At 45.2% G+C, this 20,983-nt stretch overlaps 1 protein-coding gene across 2 annotated transcripts in view; it reads right to left on the bottom strand.

Moving 5' to 3' along the window:
- LOC138283907 (myosin-2 heavy chain-like) overlaps positions 1-20,983 on the bottom strand; it is a 212,936-nt gene that overhangs the window by 188,763 nt on the left and 3,190 nt on the right. For both annotated transcript variants that reach the window (XM_069222124.1, XM_069222123.1), the window contains exon 2: positions 180-591. In XM_069222124.1, coding sequence (XP_069078225.1) covers positions 180-407 — 228 coding nt within the window. In that variant the 5' untranslated portion in view covers positions 408-591. The remainder of the gene's footprint in view (positions 1-179; positions 592-20,983) is intronic.

The following is a 20,983-nucleotide window of genomic DNA, read 5'->3' on the forward strand; positions in this document are numbered from 1 at the left end:
GCCCAGTGACACCAGCCCCTTGGGATCCCCTACATGCCCCTTTGGAGAAAGTGTGTCCCCCGTACTTCTATTAGGCACCTCTAATTTACAGCATGCATGGAGAGCCTGGAATGACCATATAATGACGCACCTGGACACCCAATCAACAGCAGTGTCTGTTTCAATGCATCCCTGCTTACCTCAGTTCGAGTGGGATGTCTGGGGGAGTTATAACACTCCTCGGCATTCCTCTCCAGCTCTGATCGCAAAAAGGGCCTTGACATCTCAGGTCCCACTCTGCTGCTCCCCAGATCCCTCGTAGTCCAGAGGGGGGACTGCCTGCCAGATTCTGACCCATATTGAAAGCCCCCATTTGGGCTGTAGCGAGAGGGCAAGCTGTAATAGCCACTGCAGCTTCGTTGGGACATTTAGAAGGCAGGGGAACCAAGAGAGAAAATGCAGAGCCCTGGAAAACACATCTGGTGGTCACGTCCAAAGGCTGCTCTCTTCACTGCAGCTCGCAGGAAGATGGAGCTCCGCAACTGATCCTAAAGTCCTAGCGAGCTAGTAAGATGCAAGTCCACAGGAAACAGAGATGTGCTGGGACAGGTCCTGAAAAAAGATACAAAAGACTCAGTCAATAGAACAAAATAAAGGGTAAAAGCATGACATTTAGACATTATGAGTAATACACCCTGCACTGGGTGGTATTTGCTCTATTTTACCATCCTTTATTTCTAGTAGCTTTTGACACCCCTAAAATTAATGGTAGGTCCCTTCCTGATTCCCTTTACGTGGATAATGTGGTCTTACTTCCATGTACCATGTAATCTCATGTACTCATGCTCCCCTAAAATTAATGATAGGTCCCTTCCTGTATGCATTTGTGAGGCCATTGTGGTTTTTCACTCATCTGCCATCAATTGGCTGTGGAAAGGTTTGTTGATTTCCTGATTAGATTATTTGCCGCCAACACTCTCTAAATTAAAGACCATGATGTTGGGTCTACCCAACTTAAGAATGAAGGCAATTTATGTGAATAAGGTGTATCTAGAAAAAATTACTTTGCATATCTTGACATTTTTTATGATGCAAAATTGATTGGAATCCGTTAATCTCAACTATGCATAGTAAACTGCGCATTTTTATTGAGTGCTTAAGTCACTGCAGGGTATATCTTTCCTCCATGTTGAGAATTTGGTGAGAAGGGTTTCAAAAGCATATTATTAGGCTGACCCAGTGCTCTATATGAATATCCAACCACTTTAGATAGACAAGTGTTTAATAAGTAGGATTTTCGGTCTCCCTGACTGAGTTTCCATCAGGAGGTCACTCTTCAATATGTAAATAAGAGGATCAAATGATTATCAATAAATTTATGGATTTCTGTCGGGGGGGAACCCTGCATGCAGCCTGATGAGACAGATCCTATAAACAATATATAAAGGATTGACAATGTACATAGCATAACATCGGTTAACTATATAAACTAGAAGGCTGGTTGGCTGGGATGTGCTAAAATGTGTAAGTCACCATCTGGACTGCTAACCACCCTCCACCATATGAACATTAGACAAACACTGCTGGTAATAATGTGCAAATTATGTTCTGTTTTAATGTCCTAGAGTACCTGTGGAAATGTGTTCTTTAGTTTACACAATTTAAACATCTTTGGTGTAAATTATCACCCTTTATCAAGTTGTTCAACATACAATTTTGTGCTGGTGACAAAGTTGTGATGGCTTCTAGGCCGTCCAGCTTACACTGAAATTGAGAGTTTCAAAGGATGGAAACATGAGCTCCAGACACAAGTGCAAAACGTATTTTTGACCAGCAAACTATACGTGATACCTTTAAGTTTATGGCACATAATCATCCTTCTGCTAAAAAACGATCTGGGTAATTTCTTTGTTTCATTTATTTATAACTTCAAGATATAAAACATATTAGAGACTCTTAGGCACCTACACAATATACTGACAATTGGAAATGTTATAATATATAGCTATTACAGTGCCCGAGTGTCTTTGTTACTAGGTGTGCACTATATAAACAGGTACAAATAAAAAAAAAAGTTGTAAAGAGGGTGAATGGGACTTCATTTCTAGTGACTAGCAATACAGTGTATTTTTCGAATCATACTTAACACACTTGGGTATCAAATCCTTATGAATTAATGGATTTTTTAAAGAACTGGTACCTTACGCCAAATGTTTACCAAATTTCAATTCTATCATGAACAGGTCTGCCTTTCGGTTCCCACAGAAAGTGATCCTATAAATTGAGACTAACCTCCAAGTGTTAAAGGGGACATTCAGTTAATGATGTCACAATATATCATCATACCACCCACCAGCTGGTAGCCAACTGGTAACTATTAGTACTAGAAAGGCTTGGTGCAGACACCACTGAATCCCTTAAGACAGGTACTGAGTCAAATGAAAAAGAGCAAAACCACAATTCAAGGTGAGAAACAGATGGTTTAAACTGGAACATAAAACACTAAATAGGGCTTGTTGTGCTGGAAAATGACCACAGCACTAGAAGACAAGGAACACAGGCATTTATATGTGCAATCACAACCAAACAAACAAATGTTACTAGGCTAGCTGGATCAGGAAGGATAAAAGTCAGACTGAAGATCTGTTGAAGTTCTCCCTGGTAATCATCAAAACCAACAGACACAAAGACCTTTGGGTGCTCCAACCATGAACACTGGGAAGACCTCCTATTATTCTTTGACTGCATCATTGCACTAACTTTTGAGGTAATTTGGGACAACCCAGAAGCATTACTGTACCTACCCAGTAGCTTCTACAGCATGCAGAACTATCTAATATCCTTAAAAACCATAATTCATTTACAGATTCAAAACATTGGCTGTATAATAGCATTTAAGGTAATAAACAAGTTGATTTCATGAAGAACATCACACCACTGCTTCTGGATATCACGGAATCACATAACACATCATTTCTATGGCGACTGCTGCATAAAGCCCAAGAACATAGTCCAGCTACCAAAGTAGCAACTGGCCAACTTGAAATTGCTCTAAAACTACCAAACTACATTCAACCTTCCCTGTCTAAAGATGAAGTCTTGAAGAAGCCAATGAGCACCACTATGAATATTCTTGGATTTGCAGCCACTGCCTTATGACTGACCATAGGCACTCAGGTCCTATGGTCCTGTGAAGTATAGAGGCTACCCTCGCCAGACAGGATGTTCTCAAAGTAGTATTTACAACACTCTGACTGTCATAGAATGCTCATGGCCAGGTGCTGCCTTTCCTTTTCCTCTGATATAAGTCAACAAATCAGCTTTGGCAAAACGATCCCTTTAATGAAGAAGGTGACTTCTGGTCTATTCCAAGGTTCCACACTGTCTCTGATCCTGTTTAATGCATACGGTTATCCCCTAGCATAAGTGATATGCTAACACAACATTTGAATCCCAAATGTATCCTAGCACTTCAATCCCTCTCCAGCTAGTGATAGAGCAATTAAAGTGCAGAAACCTCACTGTGGCCTTGGTGCATCCCATAACTACCAGGTGTGATAAAATTCACACAACTCATAATTAAGCTATGTGTGGTAGCAAGAGTTAGCGCACATTATGAAATTCAACTGGACCCTCGTAATTAAGGTCTAAATGTGAGGTCTATACCTGAAAATGGATAAAGGAGAAAACCCTGTGTCTGAGCATGTCCATGTCAGAGATCCTCCTGGTGGGAGATTCAGTCCATGAAATCATTACCTTCGCAAACTCTTGGCCAAAGTTACCTCTTATCCGGAAGAGTAAATATTGTACATTTTCTAAGTGATGAACCCCTCTCCGTTGCTCCACAGGCCAAAGCTGGAGCAATACAAGACTCAGGGCCAGATGTGCAAAGGCTGTTTGCATTTCTTAATGGTCTGAATTGCTATTTCTGGCCGTTTAGAAATGCAAACTGGGCTTTGCTTATGTACAAAACCGTGTAAGGAATCGCAAATAGGGATTTCCTATTTGCAATTCCTATTTTGCTGTACCATGCATTTCCAAAATGCGACTTGGGCATTTTGGAGATGCATTTACCACCAACTTGAAGTCGGAGGTAACCAGGTGCAATTTTCAAAAAGCGCCCCAAGGTGCTTTTTTTTTATTGCAATAGAGCACACACATGTCCCTTAGGCATATGTGTGCTCTATGGGTACACCCTTATTTTTTGGGGTGCACCAAGGGGGGCCTTTTGCCCATTGCCATCCCTGGTTTTGCATTTCCTAAATAGCAATTTCTTAATAAGAAATTGGTATTTAGGAAGTGCAAAACTGGCCCATTGACTCAAATGCAATGGGAATTCGTAAAACTGATTTCCAAATAGCAATTCCTACTTTGTAGGAATTGCAATTTGGAAATCGGTATCTTCCTACATAGCATTTTGCATTTCTTAAATAGTGTTTTCTATGAAGTCACTATTTAAGAAATGCAAAATTGCATTTTCGTACATCTGGCCCTCAGTTTTAGCTGATGATGTTCTCAAGTCCACTGTCTCCAAATAGGCTATCGAGTGCAAATCACAAAATTTCTGATGCTGGCCATCTATATTACTGCAGTATTGTACAAGGGGAGGGGTGAATGCAATTTGAATGTGGCAGACAATGTAAAATCAACAGACAGGCTCTACCGAAATCTGAAGAATGTATGCATGTATGAATGTGTTGGGGATCAGTGACAGAATATCAGAAACACAAATATAGTGTCAAAAATATTGAGGACAAGAATATCGAGAAGGTAAGTGCAACTAGGTAAGAATACATTTACAATTCTTAACTCCGGATCTACATGCCTTGAAGATATATATATTGTCAAAGTCCATATATGTGGAGTTATATATAGTAAAACTTTACTTACCCATGGAAAATGATCTTCACAATATTCTTGTCCCCGATATTTTTGACACAATATTCTGTCCCAAGATATTTGTGTTTCTGATATTTTGTCCAAACACCTTTTCGATCACATAGCCAAGCGGAATTCCCAATTACATAGGCCTAGCACACACGTTTACCACCTGCTATGAGCCTCTGGTAAATGTATGAGGGGGCCTGTGGATAGGGTGCGCCCTTTATGATGGGGTGGGAAAGAGGAAACGGAAGAGGAAATATTTCCCTGGCGGGGGAAGCATTGTGCGCTCCCATGTCACAAAATAAATAAGGAATAAGGATGGTCAAAATGGATTAAGGCTCTGCCACACATTGAATAAAATAGGTGTAGAAAACCTACCCACTCTGAATCAGGCAGAGTGAAATTCCATGTGGTAATTTCACTCCACCTGTCTCAGAATCAGGGCCTTGATGGAGAGCTACAATTGCACCATATACCAGACCGATACTGCACCAAGCAAGCAGATGCAGTTAGCAAGTCCAATCCTTTCTAATGTAAGTGAAAAAGTAAAACTAATCTTTTCATTTTAGTCACCCAATGTTGGAAATAATGTTATGTTATATTATGTTATGTTATGTTAATAGAATTTATAGAGCGCATGGCTGACCCAGCAATGGACCTTTCGAGTGCTTCCCGCAGCAGAAGAGGCATCCTACACCATAGAGAACCAAGAGGTGGTGCAGAAGAACTTAGGTTGCAAAGAGACACGTTTTGACCCTTTTAACGGATGCAAAGATGATTCTCTGTATTCCTTATCACAAATGAACATTCGCTTTAGAAAGCAGCCCTGAAGAGAAACTTTGCATATATTCCAATACATCGGGATCTGAAACAGTAGTTAGAAACATTATGGGGGTCATTATGAACACAGCCGCCAGCCCCCTTGAGACCCCGCCGGCCGAATAATATACATTCTGCTGGGCTGGCGGGTGGACACAGTGTTTCCGCCCGCCGGCTCAGCAGAATGCAGGGCCGGGACATTGCTGATGGCTCCACATGGAGCCGTCGTCAATGCCGCTGTGTGGAAGGTGCAGCAGCACCCATCTCGCAGATCACTGACCTGCGTGACGGGGCACTGCACGAGGGCCCCTGCACTGCCCGTGCCAAGTGCATGGTGTTAGAAATGGGGTCACTCTAGTCAGGGTAAAAGCGAATCACCCTCAGCTAACCCCTACTTACCCCCTTGGTAGCTTGGCAGAGCAGTAGGCTTAACTTCAGAGTGCTAGTTGTAAAGTATTTGTACCAACACACACAGTAACCTAATGAGAACACTACAAAATGACACAACACAGGTTTAGAAAAATAGGAAATATTTATCTACACAAAACAAGACCAAAACAAAAAAAATCCACAATACACAAGTCAAGTTATCAATAAAAATGCAAAAAGAGTCTTTAAGAAGTTTTAAACACACACTAACACTGTTAGCGAGAAAATGTACCTTGGGTGCGTCAAAAATAACCCTGCACAGGCGAGTGTGCGTCAAAAAGGGCTTGCGATGCATTGATTCCACTCCTGAGCGTACCTTGCGTCGTCTCACCTTTCGCCGGGTCGGGCGCGTTGTTTCTTCTCTCCACAGGAGAGCGATGCATCGATCCAGTCAGCACTCTTGGGTCCGGGCAGGCCTTGCGTTGCTTTTACACGCCCAGTGGTACTTGAGTCGGAAATCCAGCTGCACGATGATCGGAAAACCACACATCGCGGGTTGCGATCTCCCAGCCTCCATCTGCGATGCTGCGCGTCGTTTCTCCTGCTCCGTGCGTCGATTCTTCGTTCGTGTTTCTGACGAGCGTCGATTTTCAGCTGCAGAGCCGGCGGAGCGTCATTTCTTCAGCCGCAGATCGGAGTTGCGTCGATCTTTTCCCCAAACGGCGCTCTGTGGGTGGATTTCCTTTTCTTTAGGCTGCCAGCTTCTCCTTTCAGGGTCCCAGGAACTGGATGGGCACCACAGGGCAGAGTAGGAGTCTCTCCAGAGACTCCAGGTGCAGACAGAGAGAAGTCTTTGCTGTCCCTGAGACTTCAAACAACAGGAGGCAAGCTCAAAATCAAGCCCTTGGAGATTTCTTCTCAAGATGGAAGGCACTCAAAGTCCAGTCTTTGCTTCTTACTCTGGCAGAAGCAGCAACTGCAGGATAGCTCCACAAAGCACAGTAACAGGCAGGGCAGCTCTTCTTCCTCAGCTCTTCAGCTCTTCTACAGGCAGAGGTTCCTCTTGTTTCCAGAAGGGCTTCTAAAGTCTATGGTTTGGGGTGGCCTTCTTATACCCAATTTCTCCTTTGAAGTAGGCCTACTTCCGAGTAAAGTCTCTCTTGAATGTGAAATCCTGCCTTGCCTAGGCCAGGCACCAGACTCACCAGGGGGTTGGAGACTACATTGTGTGAGGGCAGGCACAGCCCTTTCAAGTGTGAGTGACCACTCCTCCCCTCCCTCCTAGCACAGATGGCTCATCAGGAAATGCACACTACACCCCAGCTCCCTTTGAATCACTGTCTAGTGTGAGGTGCAACCAGCCCAACTCTCAAACTGACCCAGACAGGGAATCCACAAACAGGCAGAGTCACAGAAATGGTATAAGCAAGAAAATGCTCACTTTCTAAAAGTGGCATTTTCAAACACACAATCTTAAAATCAACTTTACTAAAAGATGTATTTTTAAATTGTGAGCTCAGAGACCCCAAACTCCACATATCCATCCGCTCCCAAAGGGAGTCTACACTTTAATCAGATTTAAAGGTAGCCCCCATGTTAACCTATTAGAGGGACAGGCCTTGCAACAGTGAAAAAAGAATTTAGCAATATTTCACTGTCGGGACATTTAAAACACATTACTATGGGGGTCATTACGACATTGGCGGGCGGCGCCGTGCGGCCCCAATTCAGCCGCACTCCGGCGGCCCCCATTATGACATTCCCGCCCAGTTTGCGCCCACCGGCCCAGCAGGAATGAGGCCGCAACATAGGAGCCGGCTCCTAATGGAGCCGGCAGTGTTGCGGCCGTGCGACGGGTGCAGTTGCACCCGTTGCGCTTTTCACCGTCTGCTATGCAAACAGTGAAAAGCTGGCCGGTGCCCTGTTAGGGGGCCCCTGCACTGCCCATGCCAGTGGCATGGGCAGTGCAGGGGCTCCCAGGGGCCCCACGACTCCCCGTACCGCCAGCCTTTTCCTGCCGGTTCAGACCGCCAGAAAAAGGCTGGCGGTCGGGGACTCGTAATCCCCTGGCGGATTACATCCGCCGGGGCCATCGTGGCGGTAAACCGACGGCCCCGGCGTAGCGCCGCGGTCAAAATACACCGGGAGGCACCGCCAGCCTGTTGGCGGTGCTCCCGTCGTTTTGGCCCTGCGGTTATAATACCGCCAGGGTCATAATGACCTCCTATATGTCCTACCTTAACCATACACTGCACCCTGCCCTTGGGGCTATCTAGGGCCTACCTTAGGGGTGTCTGACATGTAAGAAAAGGGAAGGTTTAGGCCTGGCAAGTGGGTACACTTGCCAAGTCGAATTTACAGTTAAAACTGCACGCACACACACACACACACACTGCAGTGGCAGATCTGAGACATGATTACAGAGCTTCTTATGTGGGTGGCACATAGTGCCACTAGTAGCATTTGATTTACAGGCCCTGGCACCTCCAGTGCACTTTACTAGGGACTTACTAGTAAATCAAACATGCCAATCATGAATAAGCCAATTACATACACATTTTGTAAAGGAGCACTTGCACTTTAGCACTGGTTAGCAGTGGTAAAGTGCCCAGAGTAACAAAACCGGTAAAATCAGAGTCTAGCACACATCAACAACCTGGGGAACAGAGGCGAAAAGTTAAGGGAGACCACGGCAAGGATGAAAACTCTAACACATGGGCAGTGCAGGGGCCCCCAGGGGGGCCCGGAGCACCCCTTCCGCCAGCCAGGGAAAGGCTGAAGGAACATGGGTTGTTTATCCGGACGGCGGTGCTGCTTGCAGCGCTTCCCTGTCAGATAAAGTAATCTGCCATCGCCAGGCTGCCTGACGGCGGTAGTCTGGCGGTGGCGGACAGCCACCTGTGTCGGCCCTCCCTTGTTCAGAATATGGCGGTTCAGACCGCCATACCGGTGGCGGTATTTTCCGCCACCGCCGGCATTGCGGTCTGAACCGCCATGTTCGTAATGAGGGCCTATATCTTTGAAGCAGCAGTTTATGTATTTGCTAGTCAGCATTGGGTCCCACAAGTGGCCTAGTGCCGATGAGTAGGGTTAAAACCCCTGAACCCTCAGTACCCTTTTGTACCTACCCCTCCCAGGGATCACTTCATGGACCATCTCCAGTCTTATTCCTGGCAGCTGAATCCTAGTGGGGAGGGTGAGTCATGAGATTTAACAGATGGTGACCTTATCAGTCAGATAGTTGCGGGTGCTGCTAGTGATGGTTTGTAAATGATACCGCTGGTTTTGAAGATGGTGTTGGCTGACGAGTGGAGCTAATGGAGTTCCGTCAGAGTAGAGGTGAGGTGGTCATATTTCTTCAGGCCCCTGATGAGATGTGCTACAGCAAGAGAGATGCCTTTAGGGGGCCAGTGCACAGAAAGGGGCCATGAAGCAGAGCATGTCCACCATCCAGATAAAAGATCATGAGGCTTGAACAGCTGTTCTGTAGTTGTTTTCTAAAAAGAATGTTTTCACTTGCTTTAATAGCGAGAGTTGGCACTCAGCCGTGTTTGTCTTTTTTGCAATGTACTCCTTGAGGGTGAAGTTGATGTCCAAGGTGAATCCAAATTACTTGGTATTGGGTGTAACTCAGGTTTGAAGCCATCAACTTTCATGTCATTGAGCCTGGTTTGAATTATTTCTCGCTTATTTTTCTTTGTAAATAACAGGCAATTTGTACTAGCATTGAGCTTCAGGACGGTGCTCGACGTCCAGGTCTGGATAAGGTGCAGGCAGTGTTTGAGGCATTTCAATGTCTGGAGTGGAGGAGACTTATAGTAGAGGTGTATTTCACTGGCACAATGGTAAGTTTTGATGTTATTTGTGAGTGGAGCTCCAAGGGGCTTTATCTAGCCACTGAAGATGACAAGGGGAGACTAGGGAATCCTGTGGGACTCCATTCTTCAGGAGATGGGAATCTTGTGGGACCTGGAGGTGTCCATGTGAATGAAATGATGTTGGTTGGAAAGGTAGGAGGAGAACCAGCGAAGGAGAATGCCAGTGAATCACATTCTAGACTCCACAATATGGATTAGGATGTGATGGTGGATGGTGCAGCCTTACTCTAGTGGCTTTCTGTGTGCATGTTTACTCACGCAGGCACAAGCAAAACTAGTGGTTGTGCTAGTTGTGACCGACACTTGCTGCCTGCTCCGTGCCTGCTTTCAGAGATGGGTGAGCTGAGTATGCCTTAGCTCAATCACTCCTAAAAGCAGCCCCCACTTCTTGGTGGTCAATTTTACTCTGCGCCTCACAACCAGTCCACTCATGGCCTGTCCTCCTTCAAGTGATTGATTTTATTTATCCTGTTAGGTACCGTAGCATATCATATTTAGATCTGAATGGTATACAGACAAGACACGTCACCATCTGCCCACTGTATTTAATGGGGAATGTTGATTCCATATTCAATTATTTTACAGTCTGTGTGTCAGATTTATGAATCTCAGTACAAAGTATAAAGATAAAATACAAAGGCATATCTCTTTGTAGTTAAAAGTAGTAGTTGTACTACTGTTCAGGTGATATATATTTGAAGCTTTGAGCAGGCACAACATGAGATTATCTCTAATTACATACTATTATTGTGTATGCTCTCAGCATCTTCTTAAATAAAGACATCTATTGGTTTCCTGCTGTGGTTGTTCTTGGATTGTAATGGTTGTATTTATGTCCAGGAGCATATGGAACCTGTTTTTATGCTAATGGATAGCATGTACACCAATCTTCAGGCCTTTAGTTACATATCTATCTATGTAAGACACCTGTAACAGCTCCGGCCATTTTAAACATAACTGCTCTATGGTGTACCTAAAAGCGATGTTTTATTCTTTCTCCTATTGGTATATAGATTCCAAGAAAAGGACTACTTTAAAGGAAGTTGCTAGTGGGTTCCTTACAAGTTCCTAATATTCCATCACCTATCCTTACATTGCCAATGAAGAGAAGTGTTTTCCATTGCAAGGCATGGGCAGTGAAGAGTCCATTTGAAGTATCGGTGGTCGATTGGTACCCATTTATACAAACGGATGCTCACCAGTCTTGCAGTGGCAGCAAGGTGAAGGAGAGCTGTGCTAGACTAGAAGTGATGCTGAGAGGAAACCTGGTGTCGGGTCAGGTCACCAGCATCTTATAAGTAATGATGTTTGCTCTCAATGTCCCCTATGCCCATCTCCTGGACGGTGGCCCTTTCTTTTTGATTGTGAAGAAACGGGGACAGTTGCTCTTCAAGCAAGGATACAAAGAAGTCGGAGAGGGTGGACAGTGGGTGATTTACAAGTTCTTAGTCCCTTTTTTGTTTCTTATTTTTTTCTGACCCTCATTGCATTATCTTTAGTTCTGTATTGCAGTAGCATTTACTGAGCGCTTCCTACTCCTGACGAGGCTCTGAAGCGCTATGTGCATGTGTGGAAGCTACTTGGAAGACAATTATTGGGTTAGGATTCTCCTGGTGCTTTTGTTATACATGTATCACACAATTAGGAAGCATTTTGGCAGGCGATTTGTAATGCAATCTTGTATGTAAAAATGTCACCCGTCTCTGTGCAATAAGACCTGTTATGCACTCTGTCATGCAATAGATGTCACACTGAGGTTATGTAATCTGCCAGGCCAGTGTTCATTCAGCTGACTGCACAGCTAATTCTTAGAACCAGCTCTGCGAGTGGGATCGGATGATTACAGACTAGCACTCACATTTGAAAAATCATGCAAGCAGTAGTGCGATGCTCGCCATGTCTTGCAGTCTCTCGTGCAATATGTTCTAAAGTCCGTCATGCTCATGGTCATTCGAGCGATTGTGCAGGTTGTCGGATACAGGTGGTTCACACAATCATGACGGTGGTCATGTGTTTGGTCAGGCCGGCACTTATGTCTGGTGTCATGCAAGAGTCTTCCCGGTAAGCGAGGCATCACTAGGAATGGTTAACAGATTAACCAGCGCCCTAGTTTAAGGACAATATTTTATTTTATTGTAATCGGTAAAGCAATAGATATTTTCTGTGTTCTATCAGGTTCTTTTCTCATACAGTTTTTTGAAGATCTTTCAGTCAATCAATCAATCAATCAATCAAAAAATGTGTAGAGCGCGCTACTCACCCGTGAAGGTCTCAAGGCGCTGGGGTGGAGATTCAAAGGGGGGGGCAGGGAGGGTCACTGATCGAACAACCATGTTTTGAGGGTCTTTCTGAAGACCAGGAGGTCTTTGGTTTTGTGAAGGTCGGTGGGGAGGGAGTTCCAGGTTTTGGGGGCGAGGTAGGAGAAGGACCTGCCTCCTGTGGTGGTGCGTTGGATGCGGGGGACTGTGGCTAGGGCGAGGTCGGCTGATCGGAGGTTGCGTGTGTGAGTGTGGAAGTTCACTCTTTCGTTGAGGTAGGTTGGGCCGGTGTTGTGGAGGGATTTGTGTGCGTGGATGAGGATCTTGAATGTGATTCTCTTGTCTTTGGGGTGCCAGTGAAGGGATTTGAGGTGTGGTGAGATTAGTTTGTGGCGGGGAGGACAAGGACGAGGAGTGCGGCTGTGTTCTGGATTCTCTGGAGTTTGTGTTTGAGTTTGAGATTGGTGCCAGCGTAGAGGGCGTTACCGTAGTCCAGTCTGCTGCTGATGAGTGCGTGGGTGACTGTCTTCCTGGTTTCTGGGGGAATTTGAAGGATTTTTTTAGAGTGGGGAGTGTGTGGAAGCAGGAGTAGGTTAGGGCATTGATTTGCTGTGTCATGGAGAGGGAGGGGTCTAGGATGTTAATGTTAGAAGATGAAGATCCCAATGCAAGCTTTCAGTGATGTCCTAGGCCGCCCCATGAGGGACCTTGGTGCACGTCTCTTCCTGGCTTTGATCTGAAGCCTCTGCTGTCTCCTGATCCTTTAATGTAGCCCGTGCAGTCGTAGTATGGATGTTACATTTTACAGCCAGTGTACGAAACCCGAATTAACTTTCTTTGACCCTTATCATGAGTGAATATGCAGTTTTGTTCAGGCCCTTTTCTTGCAGGCTCATCTTGGGAAGAGTGATGACATCAACATTCTCCTAAATTCCAAGTGGTTTTAAATGGTTCTTAATTTTGCAGAATGCAAGTTCCAGATTGTAGCAGTGTCAACGGAGAAATAGGTACCACCAAAATGTTTCTTTTTGAAAGGTGAAATGATTAATTAAGGTACCAGTCTGGACCAGTATTCTTTCCTGAGTATAATTAGTTGGGGTGCCAGTCTGGACCAGTGTTCTTTCCTGAGAGTATGAGTAGTTGACGTGCCAGTCTGGATCAGTGTTCTTTCTTATGAGTATGTTTAGGTGAGGTGCCAGTCTGGACCATTGATCTTTCCTGAGAGTATTATTAGGTGATGTGCCAGTCTGGACCAGTGTTCTTTCCTGAGAGTATGATTAGTTGATGTGCCAGTATGGATCAGTGTTCTTTCTTATGAGTATGATTAGCTGAGGTGCCAGTCTGCATCAGTGTTATTTCCTGAGAGTATGATTAATTAAGGTACAAGTCCGGACTAGTATTCTTTCCTGAGTATGATTAGGTGGGGTACGTGTCTGGATCAGGTTCTTTCCTATGAGTATGATTAGGTGAGGTGCCAGTCTGGACAAGTGTTCTTTCCTGCAAGTATGATTAGCTGTGGTACTGGTTCTGTATAAGGTTTTTTCCATATGAGTATGATTAGGTGAGGTGCCAGTCTGGACAAGCGTTCTTTCCTGAGAGTATGATTAGCTGAGGTGCCAGTCTGGACAAGTGTTCTTTCCTGTGAGTATGATTAGGTGAGGTGCCAGCCTGGATCACAGTGTGCTTCCTGAGGGCATGATTAGTTGATAAGCCAGTCTGGACACGTTTTCTTTCCTGAGAGTAAGATTAGGCGAGGTGCCAGTCTGGATCACAGTGTTCGTTCCTGGGAGTATGATTAGGTGAGGTGCCAGTCTGGACAAGTGTTCTTTCCTGTGAGTATGATTAGGTGAGGTACTGGTCTGGATCAGGTTCTTTCCTGGCAGCATGATTAGGTGAGGTGCCAGTCTGGACAAGTGTTCTTTCCTGAGAGTTTGATTAGCTGAGGTGCCAGTCTGGACTAGTGATCTTTTCCTGACAGTATGATTAGGTGAGGTGCAAGTCTGGACAAGTGTTCTTTCCTGAGAGTTTGATTAGCTGAGGTGCCAGTCTGGACTAGTGATCTTTTCCTGACAGTATGATTAGGTGAGGTGTCAGTCTGGACAAGTGTTCTTTCCTTAGAGTATGATTAGGTGAGGTGCCAGCCTGGATCACAGTGTGCTGCCAGCCTGGATCACAGTGTGCTTCCTGAGGGCATGATTAGTTGATAAGCCAGTCTGGACACGTTTTCTTTCCTGAGAGTATGATTAGGCGAGGTGCCAGTCTGGATCACAGTGTTCGTTCCTGGGAGTATGATTAGGTGAGGTGCCAGTCTGGACCAGTGATCTTTACCTGAGAGTATGGTTAGTTGAGGTGCCAGTCTGGATCACAGTGTTGTTTCCAGAAAGTATATTTTAAGTTTGACTTGGAGGAAGTCTAGACGCATGTCATTGATATCCAAGAGTGCAATGCATAGGATCTGGAAAGCAGTCATTCTGGTGACCGGAAGCCAATGAAGTGCTTCGAAGTCAGGGGATCTATGATTCCCTAAATTCTACTAGATTTGTGTGTAGGTGTTGACTTGCTACAGCTTTCTGAATTCTTTGTAGCCAATGCATTACGCAAAATAAAACCGCCTGATGTAGACCATTTGTACCATCCCGACACCATTATGTGAAAGACCGACTAACACACAGCTGAGAGCAGTTTACACAATACCTCTCACACACACACCAGGTAGAAATGTTCCATGAGAGGGATGACTCTGTAGCATGATACTGAGACATCCTGGCATTTTTGTGTGCTGTAATATGAGATCACAGGTGGAAGAATTAAGAGGTTAAGGGCAAACAACACAAAAACAGGCAGTGTTCCACTAGTCAATCCTTCCATACTCACAAATGACCTACATAGGCCTGTGGACAAGCTGGTGGTGCTCTCTGTACTGTGTTACTGAATGAGGATTGGTCAGTGTGAGACAGAGGTGGCTGGCTGTGGGAACATGAAAATGAATGATTGAGGAAGCGAGTGAAGTGGGAAAGTGAGTGAGCAACAGAGGGAGGGAGGGGTTGTGTGTGGGTGCTTCAATAACTGAATAAATAAATGGGAAGTATGTGAGTAAACGGATAGGCAGGTGAATGCGTTAGTGAATGAATGAACACGTGGGTAAATCAGAGAATGAATTAGCTAGTGGACGTTTACTACTGGATGAGCGAATACATGGGTGACGGAGAGGAGATGTGAGTGAATGGGCATATGAATGATTGAATAAATGAAAGAGTCTTTTAGCAGATGAGTGAGTGAATTGCAGAGAAATATAAATTCCATTATATCCTATGTAGACGGGGTATCCGTCACTACTGTGAAGAGTAACCCCTACGCCGAAATCTAAATCGAGCCCTTAGTGACCAAGCAGTGAGTGTGCGGTGGTGGAAACTGTGGCGTCACAGTGAAAGGCTCGTGAGGGTGCGCGTGATGACTCCGGCGCACTTTACTGTAGTTTATCAGACACATTGTTGCAAAAAATGGATTAGGGCAGACAGTGGGGGCTCGGCCGCTTCGAGGAAAGGCACAGCATAGCAACCGGCCATTCCATCCTAATCTCCCAACATGCCTGGACTCGCCAACAATTCCCGGGCCTGGGCTGGAATAAAAAGTCACATCACGAACAATTCCGGGCAACAAAGAGAACTCGAACCAGTCAGTGGCCGGTCACGGGCTGCCAACCAGAGCATTCATGTCTACGTAGACTATAGGGGTGTCAGTTTCCTAAACCCGAGGAGCCTCCCTGACGTACCCTGACTTGCTTCTGAGCGCCCTCATCCTTCCATTGTATTTATTTATTTGCAGTTTATTTAGCGCGAGCAATGCCTAGTGGACTGCCGGTGCGCTTTAAGAGAGCGTCTGCAACAAATTTAGCAACAGGATCAGACTGGGAAAGAATATAGGCCCGGGTACCCTAATAAACGTGTCCACGTTGGGGAACCAGATAGCTAAATGAATAAAAAGTGGCTGCATTTGCAAATTGGGGCAGTTTTGACCGTAAGACACGCTGTAGAGGTGTGATGCAAAGTATGGGAGCCTGCATGGATCTAAGGTTGCTGCAGTCAGTGTTTGCGGCAGACCATAAAACAGGCCCACCAAATGGACCAGAAAACCGACCTACATATTTAGCTGTCAGGACAGCCTTTCTGGCACTGCCTGATTGCCCAGAAGGCTAGCCCCACTTTGCTAAGTAAGACATTAACACAACATGCTACTCACAAAATACGCATCTCATTACATCAAATGTAAAATATAGAAAGCGTGTGTAGTGACCTTCGGTAGGAGTGAAGTTAAAAAAATTCCCCGAATTAGGATTTAGCAAGGTTACAAGCATTTTAAAGTGGGTTTGTCTCTATTTATATTCCCACAGTCTGAGGCAAATTTGCATTTCCAGATTTCTCATACTGTTGTTCAGTTTGTTTCTAAGAGCTCCCAACGTTTGGCAAAACAGGTAACATATGATATATAACGCTCAATGTCCTACTTCGCCTTTTTACGTGCTACAAGGGACAGATGGTATTATTACGTAGGGTGACCACCTGTCTGTAATTTTCACGGACTGTCCGTTAATTGGGACAATTGTCCGTTCGTTTTCCGTAATCAATGCTTTTACGGATGGCATTTGTCTGCCATTTCAGAGATGCTTGCAGTCAGTCATATGGCGGCAGCGGTGCACAGAGGACACAATGTGCTGGGGGTCCTCTTGTGTTCTAGGCCTGCGCTGAAAAGCTCCCTGCACTTAGGGGGCATCGAGGGCACTGGAATGAAGACCTCTCTTGCCTGTCTCTAGTTGCGCACATGCAAGTGCCTCTACAGCCGAATAGGGGAAAAGGGGCCCATTCTTTTAAAATATATTATGGAGTTAAGGCACCTGCTGCAAAGATGTTTGTATGCCCAGCAAATCTCAGGGTATAATAATCATGATGCTGTAACTCTGGTGGTTAATGCGCTTACTGAAGAAATTTCCATTTTATCTAGTCACAGTTTGACTCAGCAAGCAGAATAGAGGGTTAAAGTATCTCCTGGAGCTGGGACCGGGACCATGAGGATGAATAGCACTCTATGATGTACTTCTCTACCTGGCAGACCCAGTCACCTCTGGCCCCAGTAGTCTCCACCTTCTATGATGCTTTAAAGAGGCATCGGGACTCCAAATGAATCCCTCTAAATCAATCTTGGTACCCCTGGCACCATCCAGAGACTATTTTGCATGGCAAGAGATAGTGCCCATTCGGCAGCTCAGCTTCAAATATCTGGGCATCTGGATGGCGCTTCTCCCAGACCTCCGGGCCCTGAATCTTAAGCCATTGACACAATAAGTTAATGTGGATCTGACGAGATGGAGGTCCCCCACCACTAAATGTTTTGGACCATATACCGCTCGGTGGATGAATACTCTGACCCAACAGACTCCCCTTTGGAGGGCTGTCTGGCTACGTGAATCAGCAGTGCTGAAAGGTTTTGACAAATGGGATTTGTTGGGCAACTCTCAACTTGGGGATGTGTGGAAGGGAACACACATGTGTTCCTTTCAAGACCTGCAAACTACTTACCAGGTTTCTAAAACTAAGTTCTACAAATATCTCCAACTCCACCATGCTTTGCATGCACAAATATCAGGCACTGATCCACTACCAGAGTATAGCCTGCTGGAGGCAAAATTGCTTATGGGGTGTTGGGGAAAGAGGGAGTGTCCCAAATATACAAAATGTTGATTAACAATGTCCCAGGAGATTTGAATCATATCAGAAGCAGGTGGGAATGGAGGCTGGAACCGCTTGAGGATGAAGATTTGCGTGATGCCTTAATGGCACCCAGAGTTAAAACTATGTCCTCCCGACTAAGGATAAGACAAGCATACTACATGTAGTGGGCCTATCTTTACCCTACCAGTTTGCACCAGGCAGGGTTCCTCACCGAACCTACCCGCCCCAGGTACCCAGTGCTTCTGCAGACATATACCATATGACATGGATCTGCCATCCCATTCAATACTATTGAACTAAAGTGCTGAATTAACTCACCGTGTTTGTGGGTTAGGAGGTCTTGCTATCCCCCAGGGTGGTGCTGCTCGGTGTGATGGAAGTTGTGGGGGAACGAGAGCAGACCTCACCTCCTTAATAAATGCATTAGTGGTGGCCAAGAGAGACATTGCAGCCGGCTGGAAAGCATCTACGCCGCCGACCCTATCAAAATGGAGACGGGGGGTAGACTAGTGTGTAAGGCAGGAGAAGGTTATGAAGTGTGGGGCTCCCCGCCAACACGCTAGAGTATGGGGCAATGGCTGGGCCAAATGTCCTAACAGGTCATTAGGGTAATGACCAGGTGCTGCTGCTGTCTTATTTGCTTATTGCAGTTATTTGGTCAAACATTACTGTGGATCGCCTGCATTCTGGGGATAATGTCCCAGGCCCTGTTGCTCGATGCGCCATCTTTTTTTTCTTTTCTTGCCTTCTAAAATTCAATAAAAGTTGTCTACGGATCAAACTGCTGAGCAATTAAAGATATTTTAGTATTACAAGCTTTTGAGAACTGTTTTGGTAGTTTCAAGGCAGGCAGGGGTTACTAGGCTCGGATTGTTGCAATCAGTGTCTTTTACCACTGGTGTTCAGGAGCTTTAAGCTATCATTGAGCCCAAAACTGAGCATGCAGTGCACCCTTTTATATCTTGACTCTCAGATTAGTGATGCTGAGTAACCCAAGGTTCAGCTCATTCCTCTTCTAGGCAACATACTCCTCAAGCAAGGGCACGTTTAATAACTCTCATAACCACTCAGTCAGCTCCTTCCTCAAGGCAGGACCTAGAAAGCTTTCTTCTGGCAGGTTGTTGAACTGCCCATGTTTCTGGTTGAAACCTTGCAAAGGGAAGTGGTGATCAATACCCCAAATCCAGAGCACAGAAGAGTCTCTAGGTCACCGTTGCTGTGGGAACCCGGTATCTGGTAGAGAAGTCTTGCTACACTGCCTGATATTTTCTGCCCCATACTAAGTTTGTAGACACAGTTTGTGTTTACCAAAAGCCTCCCATGGGACCAGTTTAAGGCAATTCCTGCCATTTGCATATTGTTCCCAGACTGCCCCAGCCTTTGTCTCATCTGCAGGATGGTAGGGTGGAGCTGGGGGTCTCCTGCCAGGGTAAACCCAAAACAAAGCCATAAAATAGAAAGAGGCTCCCCAACTTAACCACAATTTAACCTAGCGTGAGTACCACTCTGGGAAAGTATGAAGAAAGAAGGGGACAAGAATTTTCCCTACAGTACAATGGGACACTCTGTCTCCCATGCATCACATCCTCTTGTCTGGGCTATTTCAAAGGATCTCTAAGTACCTGGGAGAAACCTTGCAATTTACACTGGTGCCTGTATCGCTCTCTAAATCCCCATATAAGGTTCCACTCCTGAGCAGGAAATTGAAACGGCTTCCTGTGTAGCCACAGACATAGGTAACAGACACACTCCAAGTAATGCCTACTCTCTACTCAGGGGCTACACATATGTATCATCCATGCCCCACCTAGAAGGAGTAAAGGAGCAGGTCGTGGCCACTGACAGACCAATTTTAAAAGACGGGAGATGTCGGTAGGACACTCACCTTGGCAGACAACAAGTAAATAGCCATGTATGCCCCTCTAATTTGTTGTTACCACCACTGTCAGTTTTCCACAGACCAGCAAGTCAATGGTAGTCAGACTGCGTCTCCAAATCACAGAACACCCCCCTCGGTGTCAAAGAAAATCCTACGTGCACATGTGTGATTGTCATATGTGTTGAGTGGAATAACTCAACAGACATACAGCACTTACTCTGGGGGTGCAGTGGTGCACGCTCCCCAGAATCACACAGAGGACCTCGCCCACCCTCACAGAGCTGTAAGTATTTCCTCCCTAATTTCATGAGAGGCGGTTGTTAATGCGTATGAAATGATATCACAGCATAATGAACAACATGACCCTGTGAGCATACCCACTCAGGTGCTTGCCAATAAAATCCCGCCATGGCAGTCATCCCAGAAAACAACTGACTTTAAAAGTAGCAATGAAGGAAATACCTACAAAATATTGGGACTGACCCAGGACTCTCAGTAAAGGACAGAAGGACAGATTTACTAAAATGTGGAAGAAAAAAATGGTCTTAAGTTGCTTACCAACTTTCTGGGACCTGCCTAATTAACATGCATGAAGGAGGCTGCAAATTACAACTCACTCCAATTGGTGGCCAGCAAAGGTATAGTGGCCTGCTAGGGTCAGCACCAACACTTTGTGTGTGATTACCTTTAAACAAAGTAAACTTTTTTTTCCTAAACGCAGCCTAGTTCCCTTCAACGAAAAATTGCTGCATTTATTAAAAAAACGTTTTTTTAAAATGTTTGTTGAAGAGTAGGCAGCGGGCCTTAGAACAGACCACTGCCTACTCTAGAACAACGTTTTTCTACACCCACAAAGATGAAGGGATCCCCATTGGAATGATATACTGTGCCAACTCAGGAGTTGGAACGTTTTCAATGTGATACCGAATCAGTATTTAGAAGGGACTCTCAAAACATGCCCTTCTAAATTTCATATACATTTCTAAAGACATGTAATGAGTAAGAAAAAGTTTTTGGAATTGCTAGATGTGTTTAGTACATAAGAAAAAGGAATATAGCGTTCACAAACCATCTGATTTACTGATTGAGAGGGTTTGCAGATTCTAAAGCCCTCCATACACCTGGCACAGACAAACCTATCTCCTCCACAGGCCCGGACCTTGTCAGTGTAATTGGGCCCTTTGATAGATC

Source organism: Pleurodeles waltl, chromosome 3_1, assembly GCF_031143425.1.
Source record: "Pleurodeles waltl isolate 20211129_DDA chromosome 3_1, aPleWal1.hap1.20221129, whole genome shotgun sequence".
NCBI lineage: Eukaryota > Metazoa > Chordata > Amphibia > Caudata > Salamandridae > Pleurodeles > Pleurodeles waltl.